Source organism: Schistocerca serialis, chromosome 9 (assembly GCF_023864345.2).
Source record: "Schistocerca serialis cubense isolate TAMUIC-IGC-003099 chromosome 9, iqSchSeri2.2, whole genome shotgun sequence".
Lineage (NCBI taxonomy): Eukaryota > Metazoa > Arthropoda > Insecta > Orthoptera > Acrididae > Schistocerca > Schistocerca serialis.
The window spans coordinates 340,704,615-340,728,221 of record NC_064646.1 but is presented as its reverse complement, the minus strand read 5'-3'; the positions used below and the strand labels follow the sequence as shown (position 1 = coordinate 340,728,221).

Genomic DNA, 23,607 nt, shown 5'->3' with positions numbered 1-23,607 from the left:
ATGCTTCATGAACTGAAATGCTTCATGAACTGAAATGGGAATCACTGGAGAAAAGACAACATTTTTTTCCACGAAGCACTATTGAGAAAATTTAGAGCACCGGCATTTACGCTTGACTTCAGAATAATTCTACTGATTCCAATGTACATTTTGCATAAGGACCACTGAGACAAGAGAAGGTAAATTAGGTCTTGTATGAAGGCATGAAGTGGTGGGAGGACCGAGCCAAATGGACAGGCCTCGTCAGCACCCAGACCCGGCAGCAGCTGGAGCGGGGTCCGGATATAGATGGATAGATATATAAACAGATGAAGGCATCTAGACAGTTGTTTTTTCCTCGCTCCGTTTGCGAGTGGAACAGGAAAGGGAATGACTAGTAGTCACACAAGGTATCCTCTGTCATTGACCATATGGTTGCTTTTGAGTAAATATGTAGGTGCAGATTTGTTTTATACCATTTTTCAGCTGTAAAATCTGGCAGATGATGATGAAATGCTGACACTAGTCAAAGCAAAATAAAGTTTCATTTAATAACAGGCTTTGGTGCTTTATATAAAATGTCTTATTGAAGCTGTGGAGAACATGTTAAAAAGCATATTATGTAATGAAAAGTGTTACACAGTATTTATTAACAGTGATTTTAGAAGAGTGATTTGAAATGCAACTAACAAGAAAATAACTAATATTTACAGAAATGAGCCACATACGTCTTTGGTGATGAGGCATCGTGTCTCAAGAGACACCGCCATGTCAAAGGCATGTCCAGTGCCAGACAGGAGGGCTTGTGTGTTCCAATGAAGTCTAGGGCTGTGCCCGCGGTAGCACAGGTACCGACAGGGTCACCCAAACTGAAATGGTCTCATCAGAGGAGCCAGACATAGTGTGTTGCACAACATAGGACATGGAGGGTTCTAGAGACATTTTCCTTAAAGGATTAAACTGGATACAAATCCTGGTCTTCCATGTTGGGGGTCGATCATGGGTCTGACAGCCCTGTATTGGAAATTTTTTTTTTTACGAAACTCAAAGACAGAAACAGCTGGATTGATGATGTTGATGAACAGCTCGTTCAAGGAAGAGGACAAAATGCAAATGGAAAAATATATACTTTGCTAGTTGGAATGTGAGAACTTTGAACAGATCAAGGACTGTGCATGGACTCAAACAAGAGATGGAGGAAAACAGCATATGTCTTGCAGCAACTCAATAGGTCAGGTGGAAAGGAGGCAGTATCCTAAAAAGTGGCAACTACATAATTCTGTGTGATGGAGGGGAGAGTGATGCAGTTGGTGGCACAGAATTTCTTGTAGACTGTAAACATAAAGCAGCAGCTCTGAATTTTAACCCTGTAAATGAAAGGACATGCACTTTGAGAATGAAAATGAAGATCTGTTTCTTCAATATCACTCTTGTATGTTTGTATGCACCTACAGGAGGTTATGAGGATGGTGTGAAAGATGAATTTCATGGTCAGCTAGAATAGGAATTAAAAAGTATATTAAAGCAAAATTTGAAGATCTGTATCTTGGATAACCTTAAAAGTGCTACATACAACTTTCATGTGTCAGATCTTGCTAGGAGAGAGGAGCGTAGCGAAAATTGTTTTAAAGTTCAATTCAGGGTAATTTAACTAAATCGGTTTATAACAGACATTGCCAGAGGAATAGCGCATCAAATCAACTCTCAAAGAAGTTTTTCTTTTCGTACCAGTCTTCTGATTGGCATAGCCCACCACGATTTCACTACGCATTGCAATCAAATCGTCTCAGAGTAGAACTCAACACCCAGCTTTCTAATAAATTATGTGTTTTATATACTTCAATCTGTTTTTTTCCTACAATTTTTGCCCTTTGACAATTCCCTGTAGCAACATGGAAATTGTTCCCAGTTGTCTCAACATTGTCCTATCACCTTGTCCCTTTTTGTAATTAGCGTTTCCAACACATCCCTTTACTAATTTCTTTTACAGCGAACCTTCTCATTTCTTATACAGCCAGTGTTTTCATCACAGTTCTTTCTTAATTGATTTTACAGAGAACCTCCACATGTATTTTGAGTCCACTTCTGCAACTCATGTCTCAAACCTTTCAATTCTCATCTTTTTTCATTTTCCCCCAATCCACAGTTCACTTCCATACAATGTTAGTCTCCCAGTGTACATTCTCTCTCACTCTCTCTCTCTTTCTCATTTAAGATGCATGATTGTTGAAAAGGCTTTCAATGTAATGTTAAAGTGATTCTACTCATGTATTTAATGCATATAAACGGTTAGTCAATTTTATTGATATTGCCTTTAAGTACACAGTGTTATAAGAATAAACCAGGCAGGAGAGTGTCCCATGGGGCTTCACAGCTCTCTTGTGGGCATGTGTGTGGTGCGCAAGGTCCCCGAGCTATTGCAGCCTTTCTTCTTTTCCAGCTGCTTTACCTTCCCCTTCCTTCTTCCTGCCTGCCCCTATTCCTTTCCTGTTGCTCCTTCCTTTCTTATTTATGTCAGCCCAGCTATCCTTCTGACTTCATTTTGTCTTACAGTTTTGGTTTGTTTGCTTTTCTTCCTCCTTTTCGGCTTTTCTTTTTTGTCCCCCTTAGGGCTTTGACAGCCACCTCTAAATCTGAAATCTGTGGTTTGAGCCAAGTGGAGAACTACTCCCTCCCTTGCATCATCTCTGTCATGGGTCCCTCTCTCACTCCTCCCTCTCCCCTTTTCCCCCATCCCCTCCTTCCCTGCCATATCCCTATCGTATCCTTGCTAGGTCACCAGCTTGGTAGCCAGTCCATGTGACATGATTGTTATGAACTGATCTGGCTGAGCTCCCTGACACTACAGGAATCACACTGTTGGTACTACCTGTTCCGTGAATGCCTCGAGTAAGCCTAGGAGTGGTTGCCTATCTTTTCAGGCCATTGGAACTCCCAACAATGGCCTTGATGCCAGGCAGTCAGTACCATGGCTGGGTGGTACCCCAAGGCGAGCCCCTGATTGGAGCAGGTGGTACCAGAGCAGACGCTTGGCACATGAAACGTGTTAAACTCTCTGGCCACTCTTCCATGGCCACATCTCTTCCTAGGAATAGTTCTATCTCAGTTCCTGTTTCTGCCTTTCCAGCCTTTCCCCCTTTGCTACCTCCTCGGAGGAGGGCCAGGCTTGACAGCTTGGGGCGAAACCCTTTGCCCAGTTCTCAGTATGTACCAGTACTGAGGGGAGGACTTTACTACCACCAAACCTTTTCTTTTTTAACACACTGAGGACAAGTTCAGTGAAGTTGAGTCCTTAAGCAAGATGAGATCTGGCTCCCTCCTTATAAAGACAACTTGTGCCAGCCAGTCAGCCTCCCTCCATGCCAGTAACTGCTTAGGATCCCAGTGAACATCACTCCTCACAAGTCTCTCAATATGACACAGGGTGTAATTTTTCATAGGGACCTTCTCCTCCAGTCTGATGTTGTACTTTGGGCTAATCTGAAATGACAGGGTGTTAATTTCATCCAGCGTGTCCAGCGAAGCCCTATGGACAATTGCATAGACAGTGGCGCTTTCATTCTTTCCTTTTAGGGGGATAGCCTACCTGAGAAGGTGATGGTATACATATGTGATGTCAAATCATTTGTTCCACCTCTCATGCATTGCTTCCAGTTCAGCCACATGTCCTCGCAATGCAATGTCATTCTCATCTGTGGCTGCCCTTTTCGTATGGGGAGCCCTTACGACTATGGTTACGAAAGTTAAAAAGTTGGTCAAGAAGGCTAGGAGAGTATTCATACTAGAAAGAGCAGATAAGCAGTTCTTAGCATCCCACTTAGTAAATGAATCGACTTCATTTACTTCCCGTATGATGGACGTGAAAGAATTATGGGCAAATTTTAAACACATTGTAAATCACGCATTGGAGAAGTATGTATCGAAAAAGTGTGTTACGGACAGAAAAGACCCACCGTGGTTTAACAGCGCAATTAGGAGAATGCTCAGGAAGCAAAGACAGTTGCACTCGTGGTACAAGAAAGATCGGGCGAATGAGGACAGGCAAAAGTTAGTAGAGATTCGTGCTGCTGTAAAAAGAGCAATGTGCGAAGCATACAACCACTACCACCATCATACCTTAGCAAAAGATCTTGCTGAAAACCCAAGGAAATTCTAGTTCTACATAAAATCGATAAGTAGGTCGAAGACTTCCATCCACTCACTCACTGATCAGTGTGGCCTGGCAACGGAAGACAGCAAAACGAAAGCTGAAATTTTAAATTTAGCATTTGAGAAATCTTTCACGCAGGAGGATCGTACAAACATACCGCTGTTTGAGTCTCATACAGATTCCCCTATGGAGGACATAGTGATAGACATCCCTGGGGTTGTGAAGCAGCTGAATGGGTTGAAAATAAATAAATCGTCAGATCCTGATGGGATTCCAATTCGGTTTTACAGAGAGTAATCTACTACATTGGCTCCTTACTTAGCTTGCATTTATCGCGAATCTCTTGCCCAACGTAAAGTCCTGAGCGACTGGAAAAAGGCGCAGGTGACGCCCATATATAAGAAGGGCAGAAGGACGGATCCTCAAAATTGCAGGCCAATATCCTTAACATCGGTTTGTTGCAGGATTCTCGAACATATTCTCAGTTTGAATACAATGAATTTCCTTGAGACAGAGAAGTTGCTGTCCATGCATCAGCATGGCTTTAGAAAGCATTGCTCCTGCGAAACGCAACTTGCCCTTTTTTCACGATATCTTGCGAACCATGGATGAAGGGTATCAGATGGATGCCATATTCCTTGACTTCAGGAAAGCGTTTGACTCGGTACCCCACTGCAGACTCCTAACTAAGGTACGAGCATATGGGATTGGTTCCCAAATATGTGAGTGGCTCGAAGACTTTTTAAGTAATAGAACCCAGTACGTTGTCCTCGATAGTGAGTGTTCATCGGAGGAGAGGGTATCATCTGGAGTGCCCCAGGGAAGTGTGGTAGGTCCGCTGTTGTTTTCTATCTACATAAATGATCTTTGGATAGGGTGGATAGCAATGTGCGGCTGTTTGCTGATTATGATGCTGTGGTGTACGGGAAGGTGTCGTCATTGAGTGACTGTAGGAGGATACAAGATGACTTGGACAGGATTTGTGATTGGTGTAAAGAATGGCAGCTAACTCTAAATATAGATAAATGTAAATTAATGCAGATGAATAGGGAAAAGAATCCCGTAATGTTTGAATACTCCATTAGTAGTATAGCGCTTGACACAGTCACGTAAATTAAATATTTGGGCGTAACATTGCAGAGTGATTTGAAGTGGGACAAGTGTGTAATGGCAGTTGTGGGGTAGGTGGATAGTTGTCTTCGGTTCATTGGTAGAATTTTAGGAAGATGCGGTTCTTCTGTAAAGGGGGCCGCTTGTAAAACACTAATACGACCTATTCTTCAGTACTGCTCGAGCATTTGGGATCCCTATCAGGACGGATTGAGGGAGGACATAGAAGCAATTCGGAGGCGGGCTGCTAGATTTGTTACTGGTAGGTTTGATCATCACGCGAGTGTTAAGGAAATGCTTCAGGAACTCAGGTGGGAGTCTGTGGAGGAAAGGAGGCGTTCTTTTCGTGAATCGCTACTGAGGAAATTTAGAGAACCAGCATTTGAGGCTGACTACAGTATAATTTTACTGCCGCCACCTTATATTTCGCAGAAAGACCACAAAGATAAGATTAGAGAGATTAGGGCACGTACAGAGGCATATAGGCAGTCGTTTTTCCCTCGTTCTGTTTGGGAGTGGAACAGGGAGAGAAGATGCTAGTTGTGCTATGAGGTACCCTCCGCCACGCACTGTATGGTGGATTGTGGAGTATGTATGTAGATGTAGATCTCGATCTCGCCAGACCCTCAGACACAATGGATATAGACTGCTCAGGCAATAAATTGGTGGCAGCAGGTGACTCTGAGGCATAAACTGCCTTAGTGAATGTTCCATGCTTTCCCAGTCTCACGATGTCATCCTCCAGTGGAATTGCAGTGGTTTTTCCACTGCCTGGCTGACCTGCGGCAACTGTTAAGCTTTACACCGGCTATCTGCATTTCCCTCTAGGAAACCTGGTTCCCAGCAATGCGGACCCCTGCCCTCCATGGCTATAAGGGATATTACAGGAACCGTAGTGACTATAATAGTGTGTCAGGTGGAGATTGCGTTTATGTCCTAAACTCGGTCTGTAGTGAACTTGTGCCCCTTCAAACCCCTCTTGAAGCTGTGGCTGTCAATGCAGGAAATAACTGTCTGCAATGTATATCTTCCTCCTGATGGTGCACTACCCCTGAATGTATTAGCTGCAGTGATTGATCATCTCCCTAAACCTTTCCTACGTCTAGGAGGTTTGAATGCCCATAACACTTTGTGGGGTGGTACCATACTTACTGGCCAAGGCAGAGATATCGAAACTTTACTGTCACGATTTGACCTCTGCCCTTTAAATACTGGGGCTGCCACACAGTACAGTGTGACTCATGGTAGTTACTTGGCCATTGATTTATCAATTTGCAGCCCAGGACTTCTCCCATCTATCCACTGGAGAGCACATGACGACCTTTCTTGTAGTGACCACTTCCCCATCTTCCTGTCACTACCCCAGCATCAGGCACATGGATGTCTACCCAGATGGGCTTTGAACAAGGCGTACTGGGGAACTTTCACCTCTGGTGTCACAGCTGAAGCTCCCTCACACGGTAACATCAATGTGATGGTTGAGCAGGTGACCAGCGCAGTTGTTTCTGCTGCAGAAAATGTGATCCCTCTCTCTTTAGGGTGCCCAAGGCGTAAGGCAGTCCCTTGGTGGTCACCGTAAGTCGCTGAAGCAATTAAGGAGCGTCGGCGAGCTCTACAGCAGCATAAGCGACACCCTTCCCTGGAGCACCTCTTAGCCTTTAAACGGCTCCGTACCCATGCTCGCTACCTTATCATGAATTGGTAAGGGAGAGATACGTCTCCACCATTGGGTGCCACACGGCACCTTCCCAAGTCTGGGCAAAGATCAAACGTCTTTTTGGGTATCAGGCCCCAACAGCTGGCCCTGGTGTTACCATAAATGGCGAGCTATGTACCGACGCAAACACGATTGCCGAGCACTTTGCTGAGCACTTTGCTCGAGCCTCTGCGTCTGAGAATCACCCCCCAGCCTTTCGCACACTCAAACAGCGGCTATAACGGAATGCCCTCTCATTCACTACATGCTGCAGTGAATCCTATAATGCCCCATTTACAGAGTGGGAGCTCCCCCGGCCCTCGCACATTGCCCCGACTCAGCTCCTGGGCCTGCTTGCATCCACAGTCAGATGATTAAACATCTCTCATCTGACTACAAGCGACATCTTCTCGTCATCTTCAACCAGATCTGGTGCAATGGCGTCTTCCCATCGCAGTGGCGGGAGAGCACCTTCATTCCGGTGCTCAAATCCGGTAATAACTTGCTTGATGTGTGTAGCTATTGGTCCACCAGCCTCACCAATGTTCTTTGTAAGCTGCTGGAATGTACGGTATGTCGACAGTTGGGTTGGGTCCTGGAGTCATGTGGCTTGCTGGCTTCATGTCAGGGCAGCTTCCGCCATGGTCGCTCTTACCACTGATAATCTTGTGACCATCGAGTCTGCCATCCGAATAGCCTTTCCCAGATGGCAACACCTGATTGCCGTCTTCTTTGACTTATGTAAAGCACATGACACGACTTGGCGACATCACCATCCTTGCCACAGTGTATGAGTGGGGTCTCCATTCCCGATTTTTATCCAAAACTTCCTGTCACTATCCAGGAGAATGGAGTCCCACAGGGCTCTGTATTGAGTGTCTCTCCATTGTTAGTGGCCATTAACAGTCTAGCAGCAGCATTGCATTTACTCTACCCTGTGCACCACTGTGGGGTTCGATTGGCGACAGGAGCTTTTAGGATGAGTCGGTGACCAGCATACTGGTGGAGGGTGGTGTCCCTCCACTGCAGATCAGACATGCGCAACTGCTCGCCAGTTACACAGCACGCATTCAAAGTTCCCCTGCGCATCCGAATAACTGTCTGCTTTTCCCGCCCATGTCAGTCCATCTCCCGCATCTGCGGCCCAGATCAAGGCTGACGATTGTGGTTCGCATGCGGTCCCATCTCTCCTAACTGGAGTCCTTCCCTTGACCTTCCCTTGGGCTTGCATCCCATTCACATGCGCCTCCATGGTGCACGCCTCGGCTGCAGCTTTGTCTGGACCTTTTGCATGGCCCTAAGGACTCCATTAACCCCGCCGCTCTGTGCTTTCACTTCCTCTCGATTCTTGATGTGTTCCGGGACTCTGAAGTGGTTTACACCGACTTCTCAGTGGCTGATGGTCGCATAGGCTTTGCATATGTTCATGGAGGACATATTCACTCCTTGCCAGTTGGCTGCAGTGTTTTCACTGCAGAGCTGGCAGCCATATCTCATGCTCTTGAGTGCATCTGCTCATGCCCTGGCGAGTCATTTCTCCTATGAACGGACTCATTGAGCAGCCTACAAGCTATCGACCAGTGCTACCCTTGTCACCCTCTGGCAGCATCCATTCAGGAGTCGATCTATGCCCTGGAACAGGCACGCCGCTCCGTGGTGTTTGTATGGACCGCAGGACACGTTGCAATTCCCGGCAACGAACTGGCCAACAGGCTGGCCAAACTGGCGACGTGGAAACCGCATCTGGAAATAAGCATCTCCTAAGCTGACCTGCAAGCTATCTTACACCGCAGGGTTTTCCAGCTTTGGGAGATGGAATGGCATAACAGCACCCATAACAAACTGTGTGTCATTAAGGAGACTATGAATGTGTGGAAGTCTTCCATGCGGACCTCTCGCAGGGAATCAGTTGTCCTCTGCCGCCTCCACATTCGCCATACGTGGCTAACCCGTGGATACCTACTCTGTCACGAGGACCCACCTCAGTGTCCCTGTAGCTCCCAAATGACAGTCGTCCACCTCTTACTGGACTGCCCACTTTTAGCTGCTCTGTGGCAGACTTTTAACTTTCCCAGCACTCTGCTTTCGGTGTTGGGCGACAATGCATCCACAGCAGCTTTAGTTTTATGTTTTATCCATGAGAGTGGGTTTTATACTTCTATGTAGGTTTTAGCGCATGTCCCTTGTCCCTCTGTGTCTTCTGCCCTAGTGCTTTTAGGATGGAGGTTTTAATGTGTTGCAGAGTGGCTGGCTTTCCCTTTTTATTCTTCTGGTTGGCCAGCCACTGTAATCTGCTTTCATGTTTCACTCTCTTCTGTTTCTAGCGTCTTGTGGCTTTTCCTTTCTTTCCGTTTTGTGTTATATGTTTTGTTCGCTTTATACTGAAACTTGTGGCACTGTTCTATTAGGAACAAGGGACTGATGACCTTGTAGTTTGGTCCCTCCTCCCACCTTTAAACCAACCAACCAACCAAGTGTAGACCAGATGTGGCTTAAATTCAAAGAAATAGTATCAGCAGCAATTGAGAGATTTATACCAAATAATTTAACAAATGACGGAGCTGATCCTCCTTGGTACACAAAACAGGTTAGAACACTGTTGCAGAAACAACTAAACAAACATGCCAAATTTAAACAGATGCAAAATCCCCAAGATGGGTGATCTTTTACAGAAGCTTGAAATTTTGCGCGGACTTCAATGCGAGATGCTTATAACAGTTTCCACAACGAAACTTTGTTTTGAAACCTGGCAGAAAATCCAAAGAGATTCTGGTCGTTTGTGAAGTATGTTAGTGGCAAGAAACAATCAGTGCCTTATCTGCATGATAGCAATGGAGATACTATCAAAGACAGTGCTACCAAAGCAGAGTTACTAAACACAGCCTTCTGAAATGCCTTCACAAAAGAAGACGAAGTAAATATTCCAGAATTCGAATCGAGAACAGCTGCCAACATGAGTAACCTAGTTGTAAATATCCTCGGAGTAGTGAAACTTAATAAAAGCAAGTTTTGTGGTCCAGACTGTATACCAATAAGGTTCCTTTCTGAGTATGCTGATGAATTAGCTCCATACTTAACAATCGTATACAATCATTTGCTCAACGAAAGATCCGTACCCAAAGACTGGAAAGTTGCACAGGTCACACCAATATTCAAGAAAGGCAGTAGGAGTAATCCACTAAATTACAGGCCCATATCGTTAACGTCCATATGCAGCAGGATTTTGGAACATATGTTGGGTTCGAACGTTGTGAATTGCCTCAAAGAAAATGGTCTATTGACACACAGTCAACATGGGTTTAGAAAACATCGTTCTGTGAAACACAACTAGCACTTTATTCACATGAAATGTTGAGTGCTATTGACAAGGGATTTCAGACTGAGTCCGTATTTCTGGATTTCCAGCAGGTTTTTGACACGGTACCACACTAGTGGCTCGTAGTGAAATTGCATGCTTATGGAATATCGTCTCAGTTATGTGACTGGATTTGTGATTTCCTGTCAGAGAGGTCACAGTTCGTAGCAGTTGAAGGAAAGTCATTGAGTAAAACAGAAGCGATTTCTGGCGTTCCCCCAGTTAGTGTTATAGGCCCTTTGCTGTTCCTTATCTATATAAACGATATTGGATACAGTCTGAACAACTGTCTTCAGTTGTTTGTAGATGATGCTGTCATTTATCGACTAATGAAGTTATCAGAAGATCAAAACAAACTGCAAAACAATTTAGAAAAGATATCTGAAAGGTGTGAGGTCATCCACCTGAGTGCTAAAAGGAACTCGTTAAACTTCGGATACGCCATAAATCAGTCTAATCTAAAGGCTGTAAATTCAACTAAATACCTAGGTGTTACAATTACGAACAACATAAATTGGAAGGAAGACATAGAAAATGTTGTGGGGAAGGCTAACCAAAGACTGCGTTTTATTGACAGGATACTTAGAAAATGTAACAGGCCTACTATGAAGACTGCCGACACCATGCTTGTCCGTCCTCTTGTAGAATCCTGCTGCATAATATGGGATCCTTACCAGATAGGGCTGACAGAGTACATTGAAAAAGTTCAAACAAAGGAAGCATGTTTTGTATTATCGTGAAATGTGGGGGAGAGTGTCACAGAAATGATAGAGGATTTAGGCTAGAAATCATTAAAAGAAAGACTTTTTCGTTGTGATGGAGTCTTTTCACGAAATTCCAATCAGCAACTTTCTCCTCCAAATGCGAAAATATATTGTTGACACCGGCCTACATAAGGAGGAATGATCACCATGATAAAATAAGGGAAATCAGAGCTCGTACGGAAAGATGTAGGTATTCATTCTCTCCGCGCGCTATATGAGATTGGAACAATACAGAATTGTGAAGGTGGTTTGATGAAGCCTCTGCCAGGCACTTAAATGTGATTTGCAGAGTATCCATGTAGTTGTATGGATACCAGTGTGTCCCTCATCATTGAAACACACCCTAGGAAGTCAGGCTGTGACAATATTGATAACTTTCCGTCTATGTAAGTAATTTACAAAATTTTGTTTGGCTTCACAGATTCTTTGCCAGGTGTTGTTGAGGACACACTTAGTTTATTCCTCAGGCTGACTGTGAAAAATCGAACAGTAAATAACTGCCTTTCTGAAAGTTGGTGTACTATGCTGAGTATCTTTTATAGATTCAGGTTTTTAGTTTTTCTTTTACATATAATGATTGTTCTGTTATCTGCCTTCTATGAATTTATTTAGACTAGTCTTTGGAGGCCAATGATATCATGTCTTTGTACCCAGTTTCATTGTGTATAATTTTGGTATGAGGAAAGAGGATTTTTGATCACTTATTTTCAGGATGTGGATGCGCATATCCATTTGAACAATGTAGTTGACTTTTGATCCAGATAACACCAAAGAGATTGTTTACTTTTTTTCTAGTCACATTGAAAAACAGTTCTTAATCTTTGGCAATTAGATGTTCTGAAAACAGTGTAATCATGTTTGAAGTGGAGAGGTAGATTTTCAGTGAAAGACAGGAGAGAAGAGTGTCTTATCTTCCTTCCTAACATGTATGACATGTACAGTCAAAAGTGTCATCAGTTTGAAGAAGTTTGTGCTCAAATAAAGCTTTCGTAGGATTATGTGTATGTACTTGGATGCAAATTTATAGATGAGAAAAACATTCCATGCATGATAGATGTTTAGTACAGTTACAGATAATGACAAAGATATGTAATAAATTTAATGCCCTGAAGAAAGTGTCCTTATTTTAATTTTAATTTCAGATGCTTGCGAAAGATCCACTGCTAAATTTTTCTCAAAGTAAGATACACATTTTACCATACACTAATTCTTAATGGCACACAGCTTATATTGAAGCTAATAATGATGCAGTCCTATTGAAAAGACTTGTCTACAGTGAATAATCATAGTCTTTTTATTTTGTTGTTAATTTTTTATGTTCATAGGTTTTATGCCACAGGACTTACTTGCCAAGTTATATCTTAAATAGTATTAGTACTGAGGCAAATCTTCACAATATATGCTTTTTATTTTAAATTTTAACAGAAGGAAGATGTTGACTCAGAAGATGATAAAAGCCCTGAAGAAAGTATGTTGAAGAAGTAGCAAAGATAGTCCCACAGGGAACGGATAAAACACCCGAAGTACTAAACTCTGCTCTTAGTGGACTTTCAGACAGGTGATGAATCTTGTATAAAACATGTAATATAATCAAATACCCTTTCTCATCATTTTACATCATGTCCTTTCATTAATCACAATTATTATGCTTTGCAGATGGCGGAACTGGGTGATAAGAGGTTTATTTTCATTAGTAATGATTGCTGGGTTTTGTCTACTTATATACAGTGGGCCTCTTGCTCTCATGGTTACAGTAAGTACATTTATGTATATTCAAGAATTCTACTGCTGCTCCATATCAATGTTTTGTAATGTTTAACTTTTCTCTGTTTACTTAACTACTTTGCAGACTCTTCTTGTACAAGTCAAATGCTTCGAAGAAATTATCAACATTGGTTATGCTGTGTACAGAGTTCATAATCTTCCATGGTTCGATCACTATCTTGGTATTTTTTAATTACATCTAACTACTTTTTCTATGGGGAGAGTCTTGTTGATTACTTTGGTGTTGTCATTAACCGGACGGTAAGTTACATATATCTCTTGCTTTGATTGTAATTAGAGTGTAGATATAATTTTTGGTGTGGCTGTTTTCTTCTTACTATTCCACTCATGTTTCATATTAATCCCTTATTTGTTAATACTTTCACTGATAAGGAGAAGCATTGAGATGTCGATAGGCTCACACAAAAAGGAAGAAAACTTGCTAGCTTTTGGAGCAATCCTTTACCAAGCTATTGTAAACACCCCCTCCCCCTCTCTCTCTCTCTCTCTCTCTCTCTCTCTCTCTCTCTCTCTCTCTCTCTCTCTCTCTCACACACACACACACACACACACACACACACACACACACACACACTACCTACTTATGGCCTTTGTGGCTCTAGCTGGATTGGATGCACAGTGCCAGTGCTGAATTTTGGCATATGGACTGGATTGTTGTGGTGCTTCTGTGGCTCAGGGTGTGTAGAGGTGGGAGATGGGGAGTGATGGGAGTTCATGGCTAGTGGCATGGAGGGAGGCAGCGGGTTTGCTGACTATGAATGCAACAAGGAGGGGTGGCATGTTCAGTCCTCTTCAACCCACCTTCCTGGTTGTTGGCCACCACCTCTCAGATAGTTCCATCCTCACTTCTGTCCATGTTAAACTGACTAACCACCAACGGCACCTGCGTTTCAACAGCTGCCATCCCTTCCATGTCAAAAAATCCCCCCCCCCCCCCCCCCCCCCCCCCCCCTATAGTCTAGGCACTTGTGGAAGACTTACCTGCAGTAACAAGAACTCCCTTGCCAAATAAGCTGAAGGTCTCGTGAAGGCCTTCATAGACAGGCACTACCCCCAAACCTAGCCCACAAACAGATTTCCTGTGACATATCCGCACATGCCCCCCAGTCGTACCACCATCCCAAGAATCAGCTACAAAGAAGCATCCCCCTCATCACCCAGTATCACCCTGGACTTGAAACAACTTAACCATAACCTTTGTCAGGGGTTTTTAATTATCTCTGATCGTGCCCTGAAATGAGATACCTCCTACTCAAGATCCTTCTCACATCTCCTAAAGTGTGTTTTGTCACCCACGCAACGTACACAACATCCTAGTCCATCTCCCACCCCCTATCCCCTTGCCACCGGTATCATATCCCTGTAATATAATCTCTTTTGTGCTGCATGTCTATCCTCTTGTTATTCTTTTTCCCCTCCCTTGGGGAACATGTTTGGGGTGTTATTGGGATTGTTCTACATTCTGTCATTGACGTAGGAACAGTCTCACGTTTATTTTTCGCTCCCTTTTCCTTTCATTGTTTCCCTTCTACTCTTGTTCCTCTGCTTAGTTGTTTGAGGATCCTCTTTTTCTTCTTCCTCCTTGTGTGCTCCTGAAGGCTGGCCCATACGTTTGACACGTAGCAGGTGACTGGGTAATGCGTAATTCCCAGCCCCGGGTCGACAGGTAGGGTTCTCATGTACCCCCTTGTACAGGCCAGGCCCAGGGAGGGGTAATTGCCTGAGCTGTAACCTTCCCAAATTGCTGATTGGTCCCTCTGTCAGGTGTTCAGGGGATATGACCTGAGGTGTGAACAATCACCTAAGGCGGGTGCACCCCCTTGTGAGAGAGTGCCCCCAGTTGGAAGCAGCGCACCATGGGAAACGCTGGCAATCGTAGGGGATTTCCTCCCGATGAGTCAGTCATCTTCCCACTCAACAGCTACAAAACATAAACGTAGGTTACCCTATTCGTGTTGAAGCCCATAGAACTTTGAATTCTTCCCGTGGTGTAATTTACACCAGGCTGCTCAATGGTCTAACCGAGGCTGAAATCCAATCTTACCTCTCTGATCACGGTGTCTTTGCCGTCCATCGTATAATTAAAAAGGTAGATTCCTCCTTAGTGCCCACTCAGTCTCTCTTTCTCACCTCTGATAGAGTGGTGCTTCCACCCAAGTTCAAAGCAGGCTATGAAATTATCATAGTCCGGCCGTACATACATTCCAAACCCGAAGCGCTGCTACCAGTGTCATTGTTTCAACTGCACTAGAACGTCTTGTCGACACCCAGCCAAATATGTTACCTGTGGTAGGGATGCACACGAGGGTAATTGTCCACCTCCTTCTCCCCGCTGTATCAACTGCAATGTCAGCCATGCTGCCTCCTCTCGGGATTGTCCTGGGTATCTTGATGAGCGGGCTGTTCAAGAGATCCGGGTAAAGGAAAAGGTGCCTTACCCAGTCGCTCGCAAGTTAACTGGCTAGTTGCAAACCCTATGTTCTCCCATCTGGTACCTATAGTTCTGTTCTTCTTACCCCTTACTCCATGAAGGACATGGCCACGCAAACATGCGACCTCCAATTCAGCTCTTAGGCTGTGAAATCACCCAGTGTCTAGGTAGCATCGCAATCCCTCCGTCCAGCTGTACAACAAGTCGTCAAACTCTTGCCTCAAGGGGTGAAGACACCAGCTACACAACTGGCAACTGATAGGCCGGAAAGAATAGAAGGAGTACTCTCACGAAGACTTTCTCTGTCCCTCTAACTAAACAACACCCGAGTCTTCCTCTAACTACAAAGGCTCAAAGAAGTTCACCAAAGGCAAACGGTCTTCTCCTTCGCCATCCGCCATCTTGGAGATCCTCTTTGATGGTGTCGCCACGTGATACCTTAGCCTGGCCGGCCTCCATGTCGCCGGTACACACTAATAACTGTTTTTCAGTCTTGGATTCCACAGACTGACTGCACAAGCAAGCTGATGCTTCTGTGGACTCCATGAAGCACGATCTTCCTGCTTCTGTGCACTGTAGTAGCAACTCTTCCCCAGCTGTCACTCGGCAGCCGCCGAGGTGACACCCCTACGTGACTCTCCTCCAATGGAACATTCGTGTCCTTCGATCCCACAAAGAGGATTTAAAACTGCCTGCCAGGCATATATGACTCCCTTTTTGTTGACGATTTTGCCATCTATTGCAGTTCTCCACGGACCTGTCTTACTGAGGGACGTCTTCAGTGCTGTCTTGATCGTCTTTACTCCTGGAGCATCGACAATGGCTTTCGCTTTTCCACTGACAGAACCGTCCGTATGAATTTCTGGTGGTGCAAACTTTTTCTCCCACAATCTCTACATCTTGGGCCTGTTGCCCTTCTGTTTGCTGAAACTACGAAATTCCTGGGGCTTGTGATTGATAGGAATCTCTCTTGGTCCTTCCATGTATCTTACCTGGCAGCCGACTGTATGCGGCTCCTCAGTGTCCTACATGTCCTCAATGATACTTCCTGGGGTGCCTATCGAACCATCCTCCTCCGCTTTTACTGGTCCCTTGTCCTTTCAAAACTCAATTATGTGTGCTTTGTTTATGTGTCTGTGTGCCCATCCTTCTTACACCGTCTCAACAGTATCCACCATCATGACCTCCGTTTGGCCACGGGTGTCTATTACACCAGCACGGTTGAGAGTCTGTATGCTGCAGCTGAACTACCACTGTCCTACTGCCGTGACTTTCTCCTTAGCTGGTATGCTTGCCATTTGTCTGTCATGCGTAGCCATCCCTCCTATGCCTCCTCCCTTGATGATTCCTTGATTGTCAGTATGGGGCTCGTCCCTCTTCTCAGTTACCTTCTGGAGTCCACTTTCGGCACTTGCTACAGTGGCTTAACATCACACTACCTGCAACTGTCCCAGTGTGTGCGAACCCTTTACCACACTGGCTTCATGAAGCGGCTCATGTTAACCTTGGCCTTCATTTGCTTCCTAAGGACACTACTCCAGCCTCGGTCTATCGCCTTCAGTTTCATGACTCTGGCATAGAACTTCACGATAGTACCTTTGTATACACTGATGACTCTCGAACTGACTGTGGGGTCGGATGTGCTTTTGTCATTGGCTCCCTTGTTTTTCGATATCGGCTTCTGGCACATTCCTCAGTATTTATAGCTGAGCTCTTCGCCTTGTATCAGTCCATGAAATACATTCTGTGACATAGCCTTCTCAATTGTGTCCTCTGCTCAGACTCACTCAGTGCCCTTCAAAATCTGTGGGTTCCTGGTCATGTCGGTCTGCCAGGAAACGAGGCTGCTGCCAAGGTTGCAGTCTTCATACCTCAGCTTGCGAGTACATATATTCCCTCTGATGATCTCTGTGTTGCTGTATGTTAGGAGGTGGTGTCCCTTTGGCATCGCCAATGGTCTTCCATTCATGGGAATATGCTTTGGCTTATCAAGCCTCTCCCAGTGGCTTGGACGACCTCCTCTCAGCCCTCCCGCCAGGAGGAGATTATTTTAACTCAGCTGCATATTGGGCACTGCCTTTTTAGCCATCGTCATATGCTAAATAGTGCTACCCCACCACTTTGTACACATTGTGCCCAAGTTTTAACTGTCCGCCTTTTCTTTATGGAATGCCCATTTTTTTAACTACTTACATTCCTGCTTGGATTTGCTGACTCATTTATCAGTCGTTCTAGCAAATGACGCACGGGCTGTTGATTGCGTTTTACTTTTTATCCACCAAATCAATATGGCAAAGACCATTTAATTTTTAGATTTGGACCTCTGTTTAGGTACGGTGACTTTTTTAGCACTTATTCCACGTGCCTGTTTTTAGCTGTCTTGTGTTATGTCAATTGGGACTGATGTGTAGTCATTTAACTCCTCTCGGTGTTTGTGTTCTATAGTTTTGACTTGGTCGCGTAAGACCCCAGTTGTTTTTTGCATCCTAAAGCAAAACAAACAACAAATCAGCTGTCCTCCAACAACAGCTTTCCTGAACTACACAGTGGGAGTTATCCTTGCCACACATCCTTCGCTCACATAATCATCTTTCTCTCAATCTCCAGTAACCTGTTGTCTTCTCACCCTCCACCTAACAGTTTCACCTTCCTCTGTCCTGTGACCCCCTTCCAATTCACACCCATATGTCACCTTCAGCGTGCGCTGCGCCCAACTGTCTCTGACAACCCTGCATCGTAGGCTTAGCGCATGCAGCAGCCACCCCTCCCTCCCATATAACCAGCTGGCAAACTGGCTGCCTCCCTCTGAACTGCTAGTCACCCATCCTCAGTCCCCTCTCCCTGCCACCTGCCTCCCCCCCCCTCCCCCCCCCCCCCCACCCCCTGTACCCACCCCACCCGACAACACCCCGTCCACTTGCCAAAATGCAACACTGGTACTGTGTGTCCATGCAGTACCACCTAGGGGCATAAGCATCTGCTGTGTGTGTGCGCATATGTTTCTGCATGTGTACATTTGTGTATTTGTGGTTTACTCTAGCTCAGAAAAGGATTACTCAGAAAGCAAGTAATTTTTCTTTCTTTTTGTGTGTGCCTCTCTACTACTCAACGCTTAATCAATTTTGGTGAGTGGTCTCCTTTAATTTAAAAGTATTTACATTTTACCAGAACTTTCCTACAATGTTTAGTCCTTTATTTGCTTTTTTAGTGTTGTTAACAGGCACTAAGTTGTGTATACTACACCTACGAAACAGGAAATCTTGCATAAGTTGAAAAAAAAGCTTCGTACTCCTTCGCTGTATTGTGGCCTGGCTAGTTTCATACCTATTACATATAAAAATCTCAGTTACTATCAAGCAGAATAATGAATAATAAGTTTCTACAAGATTTCTCTTGGTTTTAGTGCTGAGCTGTGTAGTTTCATGCAACAATGATAATGTAGGAAATAATGTTTGCAGGTTAGTAGAGATCTGCTGGTTCTAAGATTTGGTGTTTGGATAGTATATCTGAAGCAGTGATATTTTTTTCCAGTCTGTAGTTCATGGAAGTACTCTGATGTTTAACTACGTGATGGAATAGCAGTTGAACATAAATGCCCTGCATTTTCATTGTATTTTCAGTTCTGGTTTTGCCATGACAGTAGATCAAGATTCCCTATTTTGAAATTGAAGTACAATAGCCACTTAATTTATAAAATGTGTGTGTTGCACTTGTGTGAGTTTCAATTTAAATCCTTTTTTGTGTGTTTATTTCTAAAGGATTTTTTAATTATTTGTCATTTGTCACTAATACAATTTGCAAGTAAGTCCTGAGCCAGGGACTTAGCGGTACAGGGACTTAGCGGTAAACCGACCACTTGATCATATAGTAACATAATTACCTGTGCTTCAAACATTAAAGTACATCAGGCCAATGTCTGTTACTGTTAGATCATGCTTTCTGGCAGTTAATTATTACTTTATATTAAAACTTTTTATTGAACAGTACAGTCAAATAATTGACTAATGTAATGGCTCTGATTAATTGCAGATGAAATTTTATGATTGAACATTATCCAGGATATTGTACAATTTAAGCTCATTACATTGCTCCTTTGCGCCTTAAATTCCACTGTTAGATTTCCGTTTTGTATTGCAGAGTGAAAATAACTACACAGCTGTGATCTCTCAGGATTTTTTTGGTGCAGTTGATTAAGAGTGTGGTTATGTATGTATTACCAAGTTACTATTTCCATTTTAGGCACAATATTTCAATGACTGACTAAGCCATCTCTTCAGCTGCTGAGAGTTTGCCGTTGTGTGTACTTAGTGCCTGGACTCTCACCAGGCTGTGAACTATTGTCGGTTTCACGCCACTGCTTACAGTACAGTTCAATCCCAATCACCCTCTATACTTTTTAATACCCTTTTGTTTTTCAGAGCTCATGCTGGTATTCCGTGAAACATAAATTCTCTCAGCATTCTCCAACTCTGGTGGATGTGATAGACAGCAAGATTTTAATAAGCTGAGTGCTGGACCTTGAGTATTATTTAAATTGAAACCACCATCCCTGTTTGTTAAGTTTTCTAACATCTTTATTTTGATAGACTCCTCCTTATTTATGCTGTCCCAGAAACTTGATGGTCCATGCCTCAAGCGATCATCATTCGTTGCAAAGAAATTTTCCTTTCAGACAAAGTTAGCCATGCCATAGAATTGCAAGTAATGTTCTGAGGGACCAAGTATTCAAATAGTAGAACTGAATGGACAGTGCAATCAAAATTAAGAATACACGAGATAGAGGCTGAGACTGAGACCGAGGAACGTAAGCCAGAAATTGCTTATCTTTGTTAATGGGATCCAGTAACTGCAGAGGTTGCTGACCAGTACAGAAACATGGCATCCAGTGTATTTCACCCTCTTCAACTGGGATAAAAAGTATTTTTTGTAATTTTAAAGATAACCCAGTTCTCCGAAAACGGGTTCGTATGCACTCCATATGAATGTGTCGTGTCTTGCATGGGACTGACTATCAGAACATATGGGAGAGATCCAAGAAGCGTCAACCACATACCCAGTGAAAACAGCCAAGAAAATCAGCTGTCGCAGAGCGCTGCCTTGAATATAATCATGAAATGAAATACAACGAGACCAGTATTGTAGCACAAACGCTAAGTTTCCGCGATGCCATATTGAAGGTGTCTGTCAAAATAAGTATTTAAGAAAACCTAATAAACAAGGACAGTGGTTTTAATTTAAATAACAAAAGGGGTCCAACACTTGGTTTATTAAAATCTTGCTGACCATTACATCCAACTGAGTTGGAGATCACTGAGAGAAGTTGTGTTTCATGGAATATCATTACAAGTTCTGAAAACCAAAATAGTAGTGGGTACTAGGAATTGAACTCAGCTGTAAATAGCAACACAAAACCAACAAATAATCACAGTCTGCTTTGTGTCCAGGCAGCAAGTATACAAAGGGTGTTCCAAAAAGTTATGCACAGTCGTCTCTAATGTTTTTATTTTTTGCAGGAGGAGAATGAAATTTTTTGGAACATACTTGGAACATTTAGCTATACATTGAGCCTACTCCATGTAGCCTCCATCAGTTGTGATGCATCTGGCCCAGCGTTATTTCCACGATGTAAATGCACATTGGTAAAATTGTGGGGATTGACTTATACATCATCGCTTGACACAGGAAATAAGGTCTATCTCACTATCAAATGTTTTAGTGCGCAGGTGGGCCTTCAGACGACCAAAGAAGTAAAAATCAGACGGAGCCAATTCCGGACAGTAGGGAGGATGAAGAACAATTTTCCAACCCATTAGCCTGATTTTCTCCTGTGTCATAAGGTCTGTATGAGGTTTGGCATTGTCATGGCATAGTCTGATGAGCTGACCGGGAAGCTGTGGTCTGTGGGTCTTGATGGCATGTCCCAGCTTGTCCAGTGACAAACAGTCATGATCCCGGTTGATTGTGAAGCCTTGTTCCAAAATATCAATGAAAATGAACCACACTGATCCCAGAAGAAGGAGGCCATCACCTTTCAGCCTGCTGTTCATGAAAGTCTTGGTTTTTTCTTCTGAGAGGAACCCAGATGATGCCACTCCATGAATTGGTTTTTTTTCTCAGGTTTGGACAAAAACAGCCCTGTTTCATCCCGGGTAATAACGCCGTCAAAGCACTGTTTCCACTCTTCAGTAAAGGTCTTCATGAGACTCTCACACACGTTCTTCCTCATTGTTTTCAATTCTCTTGTCAATAATCTAGGCGCACAACGTGCACAGATTTTTCTGTACCCTAGTGACTGTACCAGTGATACCACACTACCCATTGACAAATGAGTCATTTCAACAAGCTGTCGTGTCATCACACATCTGTCATTTTGGATGATTTGATCAATTGTCTCCTTATTCACGTCACTCACTGCCATCGATGGTCTCGTGCTTCATGGATTGTCTAGTAGAGAGAACTCACCTTCTTTAAACCTCTGCAACCACTGCTGGATACTACTGCGATCCTCTGTGTCCTCCCCATATACAGGGAGCACCCTCCTGCGACTCGGTGTGGTGGAGTCATTGCAAGGGGGGGGCCACTCAGGCGAAAACGCTTGCTATTGGGTGGAGGGCCTTGACGTCAAGATGAGGACCCTAGCGCAGCGCAGCCATATGCTTACACGGCAAATGCGCCGCACCAGAGACTCAGTGCCATGTTACTCATTCATTTTACTTTCGGTTTCGTTCGATACGCATCTGTACAAGTCAAAAATAAAGGCATGACAGGTTTTGCACATATTAAAGAGTAAATAAATGATAATTAAGATGGAAAAATAACTCAATCATTTGAAGAAGAAGCAAATGTTAATGTAGTCTGTTCCTACTGCCATTTACCAGACAACAATGCAATCCATAACTGCTTCGTCTTTGCGGCACATTTCTTCATTTTTTCCAACTTTGCTTCTTGATTGAGATGCCTAATCCTTATAAATGTTCTCGTTTTTACGTAAAGAGTAATAACTGCTTCATGAACCTCAGGTAACTTTTGTTTTAAAATAGAGCACAGAGACTTTATGACATTTTTTTGTTTACACGCTCCATTTCCGTGAAAAGCAGCAAATTCTTCTTCAAACTGCAACACTCTGTTTTCCCATGCTGGTGTTTGAGTGTAAAGACCACCACCAGATATAATTGATATCCAGTCTGCAGCATGATCTCCTTCACTTTTTGCTGCTGGAAAGCGTAGTGATGTATCAATGTTGTGCCACTTAAATGCAATATAGCCTGCAATGTATTTTACCACATCTGGAAGAACATCTGAGATTACAGAGTCATCCCTCATTGTTACCACATCTGTCAGTAAATTTTCTTCCACATTCATAGTTTCTGGGATTTCTCGTAGTGGCGCTTCGTCAACAACATTTACACAGAGCTCATTGGTAATGAAACTTAGGGATGCAGAATCCAGGTCGACGTCACACTGGGAAGACTCTGTGTTTAATTCTGTAGTAACTGGCATGTTCCCAGAGAAAGAAATATCAATTGCATTACCCGTCAGTATGAGGAGACGTATCCTGTTCCTTACTTCAAAAGGTATAGGATTGTTATAAAATATACCTAATCCTTGTACCCTAGAAAAAAAGTTTTCCAAGCAATCTTGATTCAGTCTACAAGTTAATATATTGCTAACTCTCATACTTTTCAGACTTTCGAAAAGACCAAAGAGAGATTTTATTGAAATTATAAAACCTTTTTGGAAAGACAACATTCTTTGTCACCAACGCACGTTGCTGAACAGATATCTAAGAATCTCTTCAAAGTATTTTCTTGAATTGTAAGATTCATTCCAAACTCACTACGCAGGGGTGAGCATTTATCTTTTGGAAATCGAGAGTTCAAGACATCAAAGATGTCATTAACGAGTTCAATAAAATTGCTTTCAACGTCTTTATGAAGAACATACTTCAAAGCCTGAACTGTTCGTCATGAAAATAGGTGCACTACCACGCCTACATTCTGCCTTGCTCATCCAATTACGTTTAAGTGCGCTTCAATAATGTAGTGTGTTATCGTTAAGTCACTCTTTTGATGCTTTAAAAGTTCCTGTATAGCTGCCTTAGATATTTTGGATCCATCAGGTAGCGTAATGCCTGTATCCAAGAAATGGTTCCATAATACCTTGAACAGATGTGGTACATTGAAGAAAACCCATACATTCCTGGTGTCATCTGTGGGATTTATGAAATAAGTTCTCTCTGTATCAACAGAAAGTTCCTTCCAAACTTCTATATTTTTTCCACCCATATCGCATGTCACAGCAACAACACGGATTCCTGATTTCTCAACTGCCTTAATG

At 43.4% G+C, this 23,607-nt stretch overlaps 1 protein-coding gene across 1 annotated transcript in view; it reads left to right on the top strand.

The window, feature by feature from the left end:
• Positions 1-23,607, top strand: part of LOC126419907 (phosphatidate cytidylyltransferase, photoreceptor-specific) — a 111,858-nt gene that overhangs the window by 16,499 nt on the left and 71,752 nt on the right. The window contains 5 exon segments of the mRNA XM_050087189.1: positions 12,480-12,516; positions 12,519-12,612; positions 12,711-12,807; positions 12,904-12,985; positions 12,988-13,079. Coding sequence (XP_049943146.1) covers positions 12,480-12,516; positions 12,519-12,612; positions 12,711-12,807; positions 12,904-12,985; positions 12,988-13,079 — 402 coding nt within the window.